Source organism: Leiobunum rupestre, chromosome 4 (assembly GCF_980474605.1).
Source record: "Leiobunum rupestre chromosome 4, qqLeiRupe1.1.hap1, whole genome shotgun sequence".
NCBI lineage: Eukaryota > Metazoa > Arthropoda > Arachnida > Opiliones > Sclerosomatidae > Leiobunum > Leiobunum rupestre.
The window spans coordinates 10,240,990-10,259,844 of NC_143387.1; the positions used below are offsets into that span (position 1 = coordinate 10,240,990).

The 18,855-nt window shown below is 39.2% G+C and overlaps 2 protein-coding genes across 2 annotated transcripts; one reads left to right on the plus strand and one right to left on the minus strand.

Moving 5' to 3' along the window:
• Window positions 1–12,931: 12,931 nt before the first annotated feature.
• Window positions 12,932–14,549, minus strand: LOC149946289 (uncharacterized). Its single transcript, XM_090170712.1, has 3 exons — window positions 13,675–14,549; window positions 13,466–13,588; window positions 12,932–13,406 (listed from the first exon to the last, which is right to left on the minus strand). Exons 1-3 carry the CDS (start codon window positions 13,707–13,709, stop codon window positions 12,932–12,934), a joined length of 633 nt encoding a protein of 210 aa, XP_090026838.1. The 5' UTR covers window positions 13,710–14,549.
• A 248-nt stretch (window positions 14,550–14,797) lies between these two features.
• On the plus strand, window positions 14,798–17,960 carry LOC149946290 (cholinesterase-like). The gene is made up of 2 exons (XM_090172166.1): window positions 14,798–16,306; window positions 17,686–17,960. Exons 1-2 carry the CDS (start codon window positions 14,838–14,840, stop codon window positions 17,888–17,890), a joined length of 1,674 nt encoding a protein of 557 aa, XP_090028292.1. The 5' UTR covers window positions 14,798–14,837; the 3' UTR covers window positions 17,891–17,960.
• The last annotated feature ends 895 nt before the right edge of the window (window positions 17,961–18,855 follow it).

Genomic DNA, 18,855 nt, shown 5'->3' on the forward strand with positions numbered 1-18,855 from the left:
TTCAAAGTGTGGCCTACTCAGAGGTGGGCAAAAAGTAAGAGCGATCGTTTTTGAAAATCCTCTCGAAAAGAACGAGAGTTTCACATTCAAAGTTCTGCTGCTCTTTTGAGCAAAGCCTCCTCGTGGCGAGAGCCGGGCAACGTATGGCTAATAACCTGCGGCTGATTTGCACAGGTACACTGTTCCTATCCAGTGGTTTGATGGGGTCACTGGAGCTCTTTAGGGGCTCCACACCCGGCGTTCGGTGTCGCGGGGCTCTCGGGGGCGGTCCACACCCGGTTTTCTGGGTCACTGGAGTCCTCGAGGAGGTGTCTCGTGATCGGGGCGCTGGGTCACTGGAACCTCGGGGGTGTTCCATACTTGGCATTCAATATCCTACTGGGGAGGATTTGTGTGGTGGAAGAGGAAGTCACTCTAGTCCTCAGCTGTGCGAGGGTGGGAATTAGGGCAGCCCATGGTGTCGCCTTTTGTTGGGCCATGATGGGGGCGTTTGTTTGCCATATGTGAGCCTGCCTTTATGGCTGTCTCACTGGCCGAACGTTTGTTTCGCAAAGTGCATTTTTGTCCGGCATGACTCTTTGTCTTGTGTGCCGCCGTAGTGCCCAGCGGAACGGCGGGGTACAAATACATAACCTTATGCTCTTTTGAGCGAGAGAGGCAGACCAAAAAATTTTCTCAGTCGTCGATTGTTCACGGCGCTTTGAGCTAGAGCGACCTTTCGTCGGGTTGGTCTTCTCACTTTTAAGAAATATTTCCCCCAGCGACGGGGTAGTCGGCTCAGTAGTGAGAACTGACGGCGCGCTGAGAGAGATCGGGCCGAGCGACAAAATGTTTGTTCATTTTTGAGAATCGTTGGGTCCAGGATCATGTTCACGGTGAGCGACGGCATAGTTTGATGAGTAGAAAGCGCTCACGTTGCGCTGAGAAAAAGTATCCCGAGCGACTGAATGTTGGTTCATTTTTGAGAACTGGCGGGGCGCGGTTTTTGATCACGATGAGCGACGGGATAGTCTGTTCCCCGAAAATCGCTCACTGGACGGCGAAACAACTTTCATTGCTAATAAATACTTATATTTTTTGTCTAATATTTTCTCGTCATTGGCCTATTACTAACCTTTATAATAAAATATAGGACTAAATGATTGATATTATCTTTAATGCTTGTTTTAGACTGACATTAAATGGTTTTAGTCTCCTTTAACCACAGTTAATATTTATACTAAAATTTAAAAATAAATTATTTAGCTGTACTTTTTAATTAATTTAAACGTGCTAAGCCTTCAACTTGTCCAAACTCGATGGTTTTATATTTAACCACTTTAGTTCCAAGACCTGGTAACTCGCCTTTTTTAGCCTCTTCCTTTAGTATAGAGGAAAGAGGCTGTTATTTTCGCTCCTGATGTAAGTGTTGGTGGTGAAAGTAATGAATACAGTGGAAGCTGTAGGTCCGTATAGTCTTTAGCTCCGTATTGGTCCCCGGGAATCGACGAATTCTTTTCAATGGCACTCGCTACAAATTTATTTCAGGCGTCATTGGATTGGTGTTAGTTGTCTCTATCTACCTAGGCCATTGCTGAGCCCCGGTTTTAATCAACGGGGTAAAATCAAGAGTGCTAAGAGGATTAAGAGGCTACTATTGTGGCTGTGCCATATTGTTTGCTTTATTTTGATTTTTAAAATAGAATTTCAACGCTTCATTTATATGAAAATAAATAAATCTCAAAGCTAAAATATAATTATTAAAACCAATATTTTTTAATTAAATTGTCAGTTTATTGTACCTGATTTAGAGGTAGCGATTTGATATAAAAATCAAATAATGTATAGCAAGAAGTAATAAAGAAGTGTGACGAAGTGGCCAGAAGTAATAAATAAGTGTGACTGTTCTGAAAGGAAACATTTTGTTTGATGCCGGAGAAATATTGGTTTTAAATTGTCACGTAATTTAAAAAAACGAATTGCTTAACATATTTGTTATTGTTATTGTTAGCACTTTTATACTTTTTACCTCTCCGAGGGGACTATGTAACCTAGGAGGGGTATTACAATTACCGTGTCTGTCGGTGTGGGTGTGTGTGTGTGTCTGTCTCACTGCGACCACGTTCGCATTTTCGGAGCAAAGTGTAATCTTGAAATCACCGCGTTCGCAGATTCTTGGAATTATGGAAATGGTTTTTCCAAAAGAGCCCTCTTTTTGTCATTGGGTGTAGTATAAATTTCTTTTGCGAATTGCTATTGTACGTGATGAATTTATGACTTATGGGACGGACCGAGTGCTGAGGGTTACGGTAAACGTCTCAACGTCCAAATGGCAGGGTTTCCACCAAATGTTCACGGTAAGCGTCTTTTAATCATTTTGCGATCGCATGGGGCGGGTTTCGAACCCGAGCCCTCCTGCATGACAGAACAACCGATACTTGTTACGCTTAATTGAAAATTAAATATAAGCTCAGCTTAAGCGGAAGAGTATATTAATAGTTTTTAAAGTCTTACATTTTTTACGTATGAAATGTTAAAGGTCAAATCTCGTTTTAGCGTAGTCAGCAGAGATAAGGGGGTTAAAGGGTAGGACCCATGGGTGGTCCACTTAGTTAGTTTTTTGTCTATCGGTACTTTTGAACCGTTAGGGGCCATTTATTAATACAATTTGAAGTGGTAGACGACGCGCTTTTTTCGTTTTGCTTACTTTACTCGAAACTTCGTAATTTATTTTACGTATTTTCTTATCGGCTTTAAATGTGTGATACATAAGAGAGAGGAAATAAAATCGTCTGCCGCCGTCACTCGCTCACTTGAGAAAGGTAATTTGAGAATTGTGAGTGTTCACTTTGGAAGTGGTTAAATTGAGAATGCCCACCTCTGTGCTTACTAGCCCCTGGAAGCAAGCTGCACAAGCACAAAATCACTGGACCACGGGAGTATTTAAATAACTGGGCGAAACTCGAGAAATTGTAGTGACAAGAGCATTATGATTAATTCTGAGCCCCAGGATACCATCTTCGTCAATAATTACCTCGTTCACTCTTTCACATTCACTCATTACATATGGCAAAATCGATACTTAAACACTAGCATCTCGCTAGTTGCAACCTTTTAACGGGATAGATCCCTAACCCTTACTCCAAGTTTGTTATTCACAGAGGCGTGGGAAGATGGCGATAGAATCAAATTAATGAGAGGGAGTTAAATAAAAAGGAAAGGAAAGAGGAGAGATTTGAATTCCGATTGGAAACCCTTTGTTTTTAGTCAATCACAAGACCTTTATTCAATATAAACAAAACCTATAAAAGCATAAAAAGTGGGATGAAACAATTCTCTTAATTATTAGGACGGGTGGGCCGTCTCATTTACATTTATTACTTAACACTCTGTCTAGATTCGTTAATTAAAAGTTTTCTTTACGATGTTCAATCGGATCAGTCCCAGTATTGGTAAATTCGGGCATCTTAGACTCGAATGAAGCGTGGAGGGGGGCAAAAGAATTTAAACACTGACAATAAATGAAATATACTACAACTAAAAATACTACAATTTAACTGGTGACACTTAAATTCTTAAAATAATAAACGCCACTAACAAATGATAAATGGCGAGGGGAAAACGAACGAGAAAAATACGGTACTCCTAACAGTATGAGTATACGAAATGGAATGAGCTCTGGACCTCGATGGGGCTTGTCTTAACCTTTTCCACGGCCAAAAGCGAGGGATTATACCTTTTTTTTCCAAAGAACGCTTCTCTACGTTTTAACAGTTATTTCAGATTTTGACTCTACAAGGGGGGGGGGGTGAATGATTTCTACTTATCACTGGATTATCTTCGTAGCTGCTCTTCGGTTTACGGGATTCCGGATTCCGGGAGCTTCCGGTGTGCGGACTATGCGAGACACACGAACACGTGGTTTTTATGGAGGACGTCAACGGGGTTTCTTGTCTCGCGGTGACAGTTCATTTCGCATACGGCACGGATTCCCGGATTACGGTACGGAGGTCCGGATTACGACGAAGAACTTCTTCGACAAGCTTGGCGAGGCGTAGGTACTTCGGATTTCTACCTGGAACTTCTGGTTAGGCGAGGGAATCGATCTTTTTCATGTGGCATTCCTCCTCGGATGTGTGCGGTACTCGGTGTCCAACAAGACGATGTGGTTGCTTTCGTTAGAATCTTCCTGTTGAACATTGTGGATGGATATCATCTAGATGTTTAGCGAGGGATCGTCCGGTCGCAATATTGCGCGAGGTTCCGGCGACGGTTCGTTTCGCGGCACGAAAATCGGAATTCTTTACATGGTTTGTCAACGCAGTCGGAGAATCAGAAATCTAAACTTTTACATGGATAGCACATTCCGAATTCTCATTTTTGAACTCCGTGGTCTGGTTTTGTTCCGTGGATTATTAGGCGGAGTTGAAAATAAAAACAATAGGTGACCTCATATTAAATCGGGATCATTGGTTTCATTAAATCTTATGACCTGTGAGGTGGCGGATGGCATGGGCTGGATTATCGAAAGTCAATCTTGATTGGGTCCGCGTGGTTGCGGAGGGGTTAGAGAACCAGAAAATTACTTTTAGGTTCGTTTTCGAGTGGAGATTTCGGTTCTCACGCAGGACCTTGACATTGGGTACAAGAGGGGGAGAGCGCTGAAGCCGGTAGTATCTATTGTCTCTGCTAGAGACGTGGTCTACCTTGTAGAATGGGAAAATCGCGATTTTGGTTGTAGTCTCTTACCTGGTAGTTGGGATAAAGCCAGAAAATCCGATAAGGGTCCAATGGAAGAGTGCTGGTCAAGTATGGAAAGTTTTTTGGAGACTCTAGTATGGAAATGAGGGAAGGCGTATTGGCACGCGACTAGATGACGCATCGGGAAATACTTTTAATTCACCCATAGTGCGAGGGTAGCTTTGCGGAAGGCAGGGATTTTGTTTATAATTTATTATAGGAACAATGTTTAGTTAATTACCTTAATTACATATATTAAAGAGAGGGTAAGTCGAATTCTATTATCTGTATAGACTATATTTATTTGGTATGTAGTATTTAAAAGTTATTTAAGTTTTAAGTTAAGGTTAATCTTAATTATCTGTAACTGGCGGGGGATGATTATAAGGTATTAGATTTTAGCATTATAAGACTTTTGGTATCTTGAACGTTAGGAATGATCGAGAATAACTATAACAATTAGCGAAATTAATACAATATAGTGAGAGCGCATGGTGATAAATTGTTCGAAATTGGTATAAAGCTCTGAAAATTAATATACACGTGCTTTCAACAATACTCTCGACTACCTAAATCTTATTTTTCAAAAAAACCGACTGGAAAAACTTTTATAAGCAAAAAACGCCATTGTTGCCGAGGCCGCGCGCATCTTAGTTTAAATTTGTTTTTAAAGAAGGTTTTAAGAAGTACTGTGACACGTATCACCATAAAAAATTTCATAACTTTTCCACCTTTACCACCCGAGATACACGCGATTTACCATTTTTCCCTATGGAGAAAAATGAAAAATGGTAAAAAACGTCAAGTAAAAAATACCTCGATGTGGTTCCATATCAGATTTTAAGAAGCACTGTGACACGTATTACCATAAAAAAATTCATAACATTACCACCTTTACCACGCGAGCTACACGTGATTTACCATTTTTTATTCCTAAAGTTGCGGCGAAACGGTGCAACGTAGAACATATATTTTAAAAACACAATTAAACTAAGATGCGCGCGTCCTCGGCAACAAGGGCGTTTTTTTATTATAAAAGTTTTTCCAGTCGGTTGTTTTGAAAAATAAAATTTAGGTAGTCGAGAGTATTGTTCAAGGCAAGGCACGTGTATATTAATTTTCAGAGCTGTATACCAATTTCGAACAATTCGGGTATAATTTGTAACCATGCGCTCTCACTAAATATATACACATAACAATATGGTCAAGACCAGGTAGAGTGTAGTCTTCGAGGACGTCTAAATAAGCAGTCAAAGTGCGAGGGGAAGGTACGATAGTTGATTATAGACATATCTTGTCTGGAAGCCCAATCCTTGATGCTTCAAACTGTAGAATATTCCCATCCATATAAGTCGTGAAAATGGCCATTCAAGTCCTCAACAACATACTTAGGAGAAGTATTACCAGGATTCAAGAAGGCATGATCTTCCGAGAGACAGCGAAAGTATTCCATGCTTTTACGATTTAACCAGTAGCCATATACACGGCAGTTCCTCGACGTTCGAGAAGAAACATTCTTTAAAATAGTTTAAGCGCGCTTTCAGTTCACTGGCTAATCTAATCAAAGACGTTTGCAATCGAATTTTAACAAATTGTACAGCTTTCGCTAACCCAGGGTACACGAAGAATTAAAAATGTCTTTTAACCGTAGTACAACAGGCTTTATGTAAGGGTATGAGACTATGAGTGGTGTCCGGGTGTACCGGAAATGTCTCTCTTTGTGTACTCTTACTTATTTCGCCAAATTAGTATTAGTTCTACAAGGCCTAGGAGTATTTACATTCCAACAAATATTTAGGCTTTTTAACAAATCGGCGGCTAGATAAATAATAAGTTGTCATAACTCTGTCTCGATTTCTTGAGCTGGAAAATTTTAATTATCGGTATTTTTATTTTAACAGAATAAATATATTGCGATCTGTCACGTAAGCAAGATTCAAGATTATTTTAATGACATGTAACAGAAAAATACAGCCTTTTTGTAACAGGGCGGCTCACCTTTTTAGTTAGGGAGCTCAGTCAAGCAAGATATCATACAAGAGACATATAAAGTGTATTACACTATAAACAAATCTATATTATAAGGAGCGCTTGGTACGTTGGTCGTACGTCCCAGCTTTCAGGAATGTGTGCTTAGTCTGTCACAGAGCCGGACTGGCTAGTAGTTGGCCCCACCGGCTACGCAGTCGTGTTGGCTCCATTTCCCATTAATTCCAAGTTTTTCCTATTTGGCCCCCAATTTGAGTATGCCCCGATCTGACCGGCGATCGCCGGTTAGCCGCCCAGGCCAGTCCGGGCCTGGTCTGTCACGAAGCCAAAGGCGGGGCGGCGAGGAAAAAGCGACCTGCGGAACAGAGGGAAACCAAGACTGCCTTTGGCTTCGTTACTGAGGTGGTTCAACAATCTATTTTCTCAAAATCTGTCGCCCCTGAGAGTTGAGCCGTGTTTTTTGACTTCCGCTTTTGACGTCACGTTGATCCTCGGAGACTCAGCGGAAACATCGGCAGAGCGAGATGGTTTTTCCGTTGCTCATCGGTATAGTGACGTCATTCGACAAAGTTAAAGGAGGGGTAGCAGACGATATTACTACAACTTTTAGTTTTTCTCCGTTGATAGTTGTTGAACGCCGCCCGTGGCTCTCTCGGCGTACGTTAGTCCCGTGGCCTTTATGCATCAGCCATTGGATACCGGGTGTTTAAAGGGGTACAGGGGTGGGGGGGGGTTGGTACGACTGCGAGTTTGAGTTATTATTGCGGGGAAAAGAGTACCGTGGAAATTCTCGCGTTGGAAAGGGGGAGGGGAGTTCTACGGAAATTCTCGCATGGATAAAAGGGGGAGAGGGTACCACGGTAATTATCACACAGGGTGACCAAACTTCCTATATTTCCTATATTTTTAATGCCTTCCTATAAATTCCTTTATTTTCACCTATTTTCCTATATTTTCCTATAAGTTCACGATCTTTTGAAAATGAGATAATTTTTTAAGTACGTGTCATAGACCATGTAGTGAAAAACTGCCACTTTCGAACAAAATCTTGAAATCCACTAAGTGATCCAATAATGCAAGAAAGTAGTGTCCAAAAAATTATCAATATTCTAGGTGATTCGAGTCCAAGTAAACTGATATGCAGTAATTACCTTATTCCTATATTTTCCTATGTTTTCCTATAATTCGCTTATTTCTATTCCTATATTTTCCTATAATTCGCTTATTTCTATTCCTATATTTTCCTATAATTCGCTTATTTCTATTCCTATATTTTCCTATAATTCGCTTATTTCTATTCCTATATTTTCCTATAATTCTCCTCTAAAATTCCTATTTTTCCTATAAGTTTTCCCAGCCTTTCCCTGGTCACCCTGATCACATGGGAAAAGGGGGAGAGGGTACCACGGTAATTATCACATGGGAAACAGGGGGAGGTGGGTACCACGGTAATTATCACGTGGGGAAAAGGGGAAGGTGGGTACCACGGTAATAATCACATGTTGAAAGGGGGGGGAGCTGGGTACCACGGTAATTATCACATGGGAAAAGGGGGAGAGGGTACCACGGTAATTATCACATGGGAAAAAATGGGAGGTGGGTACCACGGTAATTATCACATGGGAAAAAGGGGAAGGTGGGTACCACGGTAATTATCACATGGGAAAAAGGGGGAGGTGGGTACCACGGTAATTATCCCATGGAAAAAAGGGGGAGGTGGGTACCACGGTAATTATCACCTGGGAAAACGGGGGAGGTGGGTACCACGGTAATTATCACATAGGGAAAAGGGGGAGGAAGGGACTTACTGGGATACCCCGGTAATTATCACATGGGGAAAAGGGGGAGGAAGGGCCTTACTGGGGGTACCCCGGTATTTATCACATGGGAAAAAGGGGAAGGTGGGTACCACGGTAATTATCACATGGGAAAAAGGGGGAGGTGGGTATCACGGTAATTATCCCATGGAAAAAAGGGGGAGGTGGGTACCACGGTAATTATCACCTGGGAAAACGGGGGAGGTGGGTACCACGGTAATTATCACATAGGAAAAAGGGGGAGGAAGGGACTTACTGGGATACCCCGGTAATTATCACATGGGAAAAAGGGGGAGGTGGGTACCCCGGTAATTATCACATTGGGGAAAAGGGGAGGAAGGGCCTTACTGGGGTGGTTCGACTATGGTGAAAAGGTTGCCACGGAAATTCTCGCATGGGTAAAAGGGGGAGGGTGCCTTACTGCGGTGGTTCGACTATGGAGAAAAGGGTGGCACGGAAATTATCCCATGGGGAAAAAAGGGTTGGGGGGGCGTACTGGGGTGGAGTGCCTCGAAACACACAACTAGCTGAGGGCCCGCCTGTAAGGAGAGGAAAAAAAGGTTAAAAGAGAAATGAAAGAAAAAATGAAGGGGATTTTTTTTTATTTCAAACGTGACCTTTATTGGCGTCGAAATATTACAAAGTAAAACAGACAGAGCAGTATTTTGCTTGTAAAAAATTAGTGGTTACACAATAGCCTGGATGAGAAAAATGGCTGCAAGTGACGAGCCGGGCGAATACAAAAATATATTAAATTATATGATAGACTTAACAAACATTGTGAATGAACGTAAGCAACTAGAATAATTGAGTACGCGAACAAGTTAATGAGAATATGGCCGGAGCAGACACAAAAAATCCAATGATTAATACAATTCTACTGTTGAATCGAAAGTTAAGGTCAGAAATTGTATATTAGGCAGCAAATGGCGAGCTGTAGAGCGAGTTGAGAAGATTGACAACCAACGAGAGAAAGGTGACAGGTAGGATGATTGCCTAAGAATCTTGAAGGTGGCTTGAGACAAGACAGCAGCTGTACTGGAAAACAAATGCTGCAACCGCACAAACGGTTCATGCCGCTGACCAATCACAAAGCACAAAGCACCGTCAAGTGAACCAAGCCGAACTGCATTTCCCAGAGTTAGTATAGGATGAAAAACAAGTGGCATATATTGCAGACTAATCATTGAGTGATTCAGGCGCCTATTTTAGTTTTATTTACGGTAAGGCTACGTTTTGATGAAACATCATATTTTCACAGTCGCTCGGCAGCGTTGCATACTTAATTCTTTTGTGACATAAGTGGTTCGCTACAGTTCAGTTTTCTAGGATCCCCTTCAAGTTCCCTGGCCATAAATCTTATCCAGCTATTCCACTCTCCTGAGAAATGTCGTTTTGAACTTCTGATGTCGGTCTGGTACATCGCTCTAAACAGAATATTCAGTAGCACGTTGGGTGGCATCAGCTTGAATTGACCTAGGTACTTCAACTTACTCATCACCTCACGTTTTCTCATTGAAATCCACCCCAATTCGCCTTAAATGACCGCAGTTTCCGAGAAGCTATTGCGCTGCGTCCTGCTTCTCTTTAGGCATAGTCTAGTGCTGTGAGAGTTGTGTGAGCCTAAGCTAGTACCTCATTGGCATATGTCAGTGTCAGCACAGCAACGGATTTCCGTAGGGTAAGGCCTACTGAGTTTTTCACGGTCCAACGGACCCTAGTGGCTTTTGAGATCAGCTTCCGCTCTTATCCATTAGAGTACCTTTCACCCTACGTAGAAAAAAGGATCCCGAGGTATGTGTACTCTGTGGCAATATCAATCCGGATGTTATGTAGAGTACAGTTTTCAATTTCTCCTCTGTCCAAAAAAGTACTTTCGATTTAACATTGCCAAAGCACCAAATGTCCATCGGGCTGTCTCAGCACTTCAGTCTCCAAGTTTGTTATATATTCTTGTATGTGGGAGGCCATTGCTTTTTCTTCAGAGAGAAGGACGCCAGATTTCCCTCGAAAGCCCCTCAAAATGGATGAAGTAGGTACGGTATGTACGGTATGGTTATTAGGATCGGCAACTTTATAGGAAATTTGACAGACTAAAATTTTTCGCTGCGACGACACGCCACCTGTTCGTCAGTTAGGGTACTATGAAATCAATTATTTTTTTTTATCATTTTACCGCCGGCTAGGAATTTTAAAAATGGACGGCGCTAGGAAGTGAAAATGGTTATTTCAGAAATTAGCTGCTTATTTTAATTTAACTTATATCTTCTCATAGAACCATTTATGGTAAATTACTATCATTATTAAATAATTTTTGTGTTTTTTTTACTAAAACAACTAGGCCTATGCGACTTTATAAAATAATGTGCCAAAGGTGAGTGGAGAATTCTGCAGAAAAATCATGTAGTAAAAAATACAACATATTCAGATAAATTATATTTATGAAAATAAAATGTTTACAATTAAAATCTTCGTTGATGAAATCTTTACAAATGTAGAACTTTTGACAGTTTACGATTTCTCCTTTCATCTCTGTCATTAGGTATATTAGTAGCTCTGCAATTTCTCTTGGCAGCTTTTTCTTCACTAAGTTCTTCATTATGAACTGTAAGCATTCGACGTATTTTACATTTTAAAAATAACTGTCGGGCTTTGGTTTGTATTTCTTGGCACATAGAATTTGGAAAAGGAATTTCGCTTATTTTATGATCTAGTTTCGTCAGCAGGTTAATTTTGTGCATAGTGAGACCAAAGAACTGATCGAAATACACATCAAACTTCATAATTGCTTCAGCAAATTCACGAGTTGGCATTTTCAACTTCCCGCATTCTTTCTCAGGATCATTAACATAAGATCTTAATACGATGAGCATTTCATTGTCACTGTCTATTTTGGTACTTTCTTTCAACATTGCTGTCGCACAGTTTTTACAATTTGAATGAATTTCAAGCATTTTTTTTCCTATGTATCCAGCGACATTAGTTTAAACATTTTTACGGGCAAGTTCTAGGTAGTTAATCGATGTAGGTGGTTGAGCATGACTTATATGTTCACAGAAGTCTATTTCTTTATCTAGTACAACACTTTCATTTAAATGAGTGCCGATAAGTTCAGTTAACTTCACTATATATGTCTCTTCAACATCCTTACAGTTGGATAAGTCTGATTTTGAAAAAAGTGATGAACACATTAGCTTGCGGAATGTAAAACGGAACTGTTGACAAGTCGGATTATCGTTGCTGCCACTCAAAGACCTAGCTTTGGAGAAGAAATTTTCGAGGACATCTTGGTTAAGATTAGAAGTCATGATATATTTCAACTGCTCATTTTCTAAAAGATCTGTACTTAATTCCAATAAACATGATATTGCAGTCCTCCAACCCTTCAAACATGGTGGTTCTCGTTTATATTCTAAAACTTTAATTTTTTTAAACCAAGCTTTCTTCTCCTTTAAAAATTCAATACTCGGACAGTTCTTCACTAGAGGTTTCCTCGAGTCCTTATCTGTTTTGAGATTACTTGAGTTAAATATGTCGAAAATTTTGTCTATTTCCTTCAAAAAATTAGCAGTAGCTAGGCATTCTTGGTCCATCTTCTTCATCATGGTATACATATAAATACCCAATATGTGACACGCACGTTTGACAGACATTTTTTGGAAATTGTTCGGATTAATGTCTTTAGGTGTTAATTTTGGTGCCATGCGAAATGATTCAACTGTGTCTAAGCCATAAAATTTTTCAATATGATCCAACGACACGGTTTCTCCAGCTACCTCAAAGTCATATTTTAATAACATATTACGAAGCGATTTAAGAAGGTGTGGTGGATCTGGCATGAAAAATATTTTTTGATTTTTGAATATGGCATATGGTGAGTCTTCGTTGATGTTAAGTCTTCTAAATAATGCCTGATTGTTTGAACCTTGATCACAAATTACCACTTTAACTACAAATACAATGTCAATTAAAATTTCCACCGTTTCGATTAGAATATTATTAAGAATATTTTGATTCATTGAGTTCCGGACGAAGTAATATGACAAAGGTTGTTTCCAAGAATGGGTCAAACTGGATAGCATAAAAACTGCGGCATGGTTGGCATATTCGGATGTTCTTGATTGGCCTAAGTCTTCAAAGCCATCAATTGTGTCAGATTTTGCATCATATTGTAGACATTCCTTTAATGCCATTTCATCTACAGTAAGTACTGTTAGCTTCTCTTGTTCTGACATATTTTTCACTCTTAACTTCAGCAAATCAATAAGTTCAGATGAAAATCCAGTTTTACATGGGACGTTTTCCAGCCAGGAGTTTAGTGTTCGAGGAGCCGGTAGATGAAACATTTTCCTTAACTGTTTATATGCTTTTGGTCCTTGGAAATGCAGCGCCAGGCACATTTGTTTTTAGAAATTCGTAAATCTTCTGCCTTTCGCAGCTTTATTATTCAGCCTTAACTGCATTTCAAGGAAGAGCTTCCCATTGGCTGGCAAGTTTGAAAAATAAGTCTCAATTGGATTAAATTTTTGAAGTTCTCGATTTAGTTTATCCACTTTCCTCGTGAGAGTTTGATTCTTATTGTATTGAACCTTCAGTAAGCGTTTAGCTTTTAATATTTTTCTCTCATTTTGTGTGTTATTAATATCAGTACAAGCATCTTCTTTGTTAGTTTCCGAGAGCTCTTCAGGTATTTCAATATTTTCAACATATGGTTCAAGATTTTCTTCTGGTTCATCCAGTTCTCTGGTGCTAGGAATGTTGGCCGCAGTTATATCAATTTGGCTGTATTCGTCTGCGTAGTCATTTGGCTCATCTTCAAATAGAGCTATTGCAGGAGGTTTTTTGAAAAGTGACGGTACAGCATTTTTCACCAACAGATTCCTATAAGGAAAATTAATATAATGAATGATTGACTTTCCCAAATCATTATTAAAACTCACTTTTTAAGAAAACAATGTGGTTCAAAATGATCAGGGCACGAAGAAATGGAAGATGATTTGTGTAATTCCACTTCACGTCCAAACAAATCCATCCTCCCACAATTCTCAATCCATTTTTTGCACCTATAAAGTGACATAGCTAGGCTTAGTGGTTTGAGTGGAATAAAACGCGTAGAAAATTATTTAGTCGTGAAATTATTAAGAATTACCTTAAATGATCTTTAGGGAAATGGAAAAAAGGCATTTCTGGCGTTTTAGTCCGCGAATTGTGGCATAAAAACGCCGCGCACTTGCGAAAACCGCTTTTTTTTTTCGCTAGAACCGTCCATCTTTCTTTCCTCGAGAAAACGATAAAAAAAATTCTTCTTAGTACCCTAACTGGCGGGCAGGTGGCGTGTCGTCTTGGCGAAAAATTCTACTCTGCTACTTCTAACATTAACGCTCCTATCCTAATAGCCATACCGTACACACTTCATCCATGCCCTCACTCTCTGACCGGTAGTAAAATATTTTAGACATGTTCTTCGAGAATTTACGCCCCATAGCCTTACCATCCATAAGCTTATTAACCAACTTGATTTTCTGTCCACCACTTCCTTCACTTATTTTTTCTTTTGAAGAAATACAGTCCATTAAAATCAAACAGCCTCCTCCCAGGTCTTCAATGCCGCTTCAATCTCTTTATCTTAGGGACAAATTCACGTTTGAGAGCCTTTGGCGGATCCTTTTGTTTTTCGGGTTCACCCCTAAATCTTTTTAATCACTGCCCCCATAAACTAACAATACGTGGATGTAGTTTCCCTGCCAGAGACCCACTCCTCCATCGCCATAGGATATCCTCTGATCATCGTCAAAGTTCCAGAACGTCTTCGACGTAGCACAACTGTGGTTAACAATATCAGTCTCCTCTTTCTGTTCTTGTATAGTCGTAGGATAAAACTGTATCTGCCAATTGTTTATTGAATCCTGTACCGCTTCAACTTGTAGATTAAACGCCTTCTTTGAGTTCATTTTGTTGCTTCTCCAGAGCATTGTAGCGTGCCTGACTTATCCTATCCCTTTTCTCTAGTTCGTTTAATAGCGTTGTAAGGCGATATAAGTTTCTTATTGATTTACGAGATATGACAATAATACGACACAAATTATCAAGGGGCGTTATGATAATTGTAAATTGTCAACCTAAGAGAACAATGGTATTTGTTAACTAACAATAGCACGATAAATAAAATATATCTGAGCTCATGAAAAGAAAAAGTATCCAGCCGATTCGGCCTTGGATATGTTTTTTTTTTAATTTATTACAAGAGTTAGTCTTAGGGACGCACCTAACTTTACAACTTCCTGTCGCAATATTTGAGCAAAACACGTAATTATGTGGGCATTCATTTTAATTTCTTGTTTGCTCTTTATCGGAAATTCTAGAGCATCGGTCATCCTCGAAGAAAGTGGCACAAAAACAGTAACTACAACTGAAGGCGATATTGTTGGAAAGACTTCGAGGATATTAGGTATCACGCCACGAGGGAGTGAAAACTTCGCTTTAAGTTATTTTTATGGAATTCCGTACGCTCAACCACCTGTTGGCAAATTACGCTTGAAAAAGACGGTGGAGCCACAACCGTGGGTTGGGAAGAGGATGGCGTTCGAACAGCCCAAAGCTTGTCTGCAATTAAATCCTACCGAACTGAACATTTCTAGTCTCGATAACGCAACTGTGTCGGAAGATTGCCTCTACTTGAATGTCTGGGTTCCGGAACCTGTTCCCAAAAACGCCGCTGTGATGGTTTGGATTCCAGGAGGCGGGTTTTCCTTCGGTTCCATGGCTTTGTACGACTTACGATTATTCGCCGCCAAGCAGAAGGTGATTGTCGTCGCGATGAACTACCGTGTGAGCTCTCTCGGCTTCTTGTATCTAGGTACCGACGACTGTCCGGGTAATATGGGACTGTGGGACCAGCAAATGGCCCTGAAGTGGGTCAACAAAAACATTGATAGATTCGGAGGCGATCCAAAAAAAGTGACAATTTTCGGTCAAAGTGCGGGGTCAGCTGCTACCGCGCACCATCTACTGAACCCGGACACTCAAAAGTACGTTAAAAGGGTGCTCTTGCAAAGCGGATCTCCTTACGGCCCCTTCGCTGCTGAGAGTAAAACTGTGGCTTTAAAGAAAGCCCATGAAGTAGCAAAACTGGTCGGCTGTTACGATACCAATAGCAACCAAGTTAGCAGTTGTTTGCACAATACTGATCCAATGAATTTGATAAAAGCTTCGGCCAAACTGTCTGGAGTACTTCCCGTGTATCACACGCCAGTGTTCGACAATCAATATGTTTTTGACAATAGACGAGAGACCTTAAGTTCTCTTCGAGATAAGCAGGTTCTGTTGGGGGTCAATAACCACGATGGCGCATTTCTAATATGGGCCTTGCTTGAATTGGCGAGAATTGAACCAGGAGATATATTTAAAGAGACTGTTAAGTGGTTTGTTGGAGACATAAGTGACGAAGTACTTAGATCTATACGGTACTTTTACAAAGACCACTGCGATCAGGTCAAAGAGTTCGCCGAAGAATTAGCTACGGCGAGGCTTTCGACTGATTTCTATTTTCTGTGCAGTACAACCGACTTCGCGAACGACTTATCAGACGTTGGAGTTAATACTTTTATGTATCAGTTCAATCATAGACCCATTAATTCACATTTTCCAAATTGGATAGAATGTGACCATGGATCGGAATTCCAGTTTCTTTTAGGTGTTAAATCACCTTCTGCTGTCTCAACCACTGAATACGAATTGTCCGACAGACTGATGAACTACTGGAGTAACTTCGCTAAAACTGGGTACGATATTTTTTCATGTTTTATTTTATTTGAAAGTTACGAATACAGATTGTATAATTTTTGAACCGAAAGTTTAAATAACATAACTTATTCTAATCTATAGAACGATATTGGGGTTGAGTTACTTGACCTTGGTAAACGATGAAAATGTCAGAGCTTATATTTTACTATAAGTTTATAACTATTTATAAGTCTATCAGTTCGCTATGTTCGGCGAGTGCCATGTATAGTTTATCTTTTTTGGTATGACGTCATTTTACTTCTAACTGACACAGATAATTGTAGATTTATGTTCTTACTAACGTCGTAAGTAAAGTAGGTGATTTCCGTATCGTCACCATGGTAAAGATATTTGGCACGGGTGCTACACGTCACTTCCAGGAACAATGCCTTCGTTGCCATATTTCCAGTTTTTTTTACTGAATTTTCCCTGATGGTTTCAGATTAATATAACCTTATACGAAACTATTTACCTGAAAATGCATAATAAATATTTTGAATTTCCCGCTCAGTCGATATCAATTAACATCGCATAATTGCTGTGATATTCTACTTATCCCTTTCAATTTATAAAAAAAATTGTTTAGTTAACTTTGCAAATTCTAAAAGCAGTAGGGATTAACTACCACTCGTTCACCCGGACCCCTAAGATTAAACCAGGGATAAATACCTTAGGATTTTACAGAATCGCTCGGAAAACTCTCAGAAATCAGACTGGTTTTTCACTCTTCTATCTATAATACACTGGAGCGCCATCTAGGCAACCTATTTATTAACTTTGTTAATTGCAGTGAGTAAAGATAACCATTATTTTAAATAAATATTTACTGAAAATATTTATTACAATCGTTAAAAAATATGAATTAATTCATAATTAATGGAAATCACCATTGTTTTCTTATTGTTACACGAGCTTCTATTTATCTATCATAGTGCTTACCTTCAACCAGGTGGTGGGAGAAGAAAGCCTGGCTTATTATGTGACATACTTTTCTATTCTGGCATAGCGTCGTAACCCCGCCTCTTAATGTTGAAAAAAAATCGGTTTGAGCTTGTTTATGAGCCGAACCCTTGCTCTAGCTTCGTATCGTCCACCACCCTATCTATTTTTTTCCATAAAATCCTCCCAAACTGTCCTCCTCTGACGAACAATAATTGCTGCCTGAACTTTGACAGCAGCTTTGGAAGTTTAAAGAAAAAAACCTGCAGTGAGGTATTTTATGGAAATATCTATTCCGGGCCCTTAGGATAGATACCTATTTTGAAGTTATACGAATTTCTGATTTAATGTAACGTTTATTTATTTTTATTTAACTATTCTAATATATTTTTTACATACGCAAAGGACATTTTTTTGATTTTCATTTATTTTTTCTCAGTGATCCTAATAATGCAATCTTGGAGTTAAGACGTTCCGAAAACAATACAACAACCATAGACAACTGGCCACCTTACGCCAAAGAAAACAAAGCACGGTTGGAAATCAACATTCATTCGTCTGTTCGGGCATTCGGAGAGATTCAGGAAGACCAATGCATATTCTGGAGGCATGACTTTCCCATCTTGTCGAAAGGAGGCTCATAAGAAATCGTTGTCCTACCATTTGTGATTAACAACATTTCAAAATAAAGATATCAATATTTTTTCCATATAAGTGTCATTTAATTGAAATGATATGTGAATTTAGATGGCAGAACCTGCTCAGATTTCACTGTGTTTTAGGCAGCGCCTAAAGTGAACTTTCTTTGAACTAGATCTTGCCAATTTTCACGTTTCGCCAGTGACACGGAGCAATTTGAGCAGATTTGGCCATTTATTTTTCCCCATCCACTTTAAAACTTAGAACATACAAGAAGGCCATGGTAGAAGTTCGCAGACTAATTTATTTCTGCATGCTGTAAAAGTATAACTTCATGGCGCCCAGCATTGACTTTTATAAAGTTTTTAGGTAATTAAACACTTTCTTAATATTATGTAAAGAATCTTAATATTATATAAAGAATCTTAATATTATATAAAGAATCTTAATATTATATAAAGAATCTTAATATTATGAAAATTATCTTAATATTATGAAAAGAATCTTAATATTATGTAAATAATCTTAATATTATATAAATAATCTTAATATTATGTAAAGAATCTTAATTTTATATAAATAAACTGAATATTATATAAATAATCTTAACATTATGTAAACAATCTTAATATATTATGTAAATCTTGAGAGATAAGATCAAATATAATATCATTCAAAATTTAGTTTAGTCATAATTAGTCGCGATTACAAACGATTATAACGTGATCAACTCAAAAATAAATGTAGCGAAACGAATAGCGACCTGCCCATTCAGCGTCAATGTCTGACCATCGGTTTTTAATAGTTGATTCATCATCTAAACCAAACGTTCATTAGTTTTTCATGGAAAAAGTAATTAACTTTTGTTTAGACATCAGCAGAATAATAAATTGGACTTGGTTACCAGAATTTTTGGATCCTTGTTTGCACTTTTCCAGGACAACAACCGAAATTATCTCTAAAATATTGG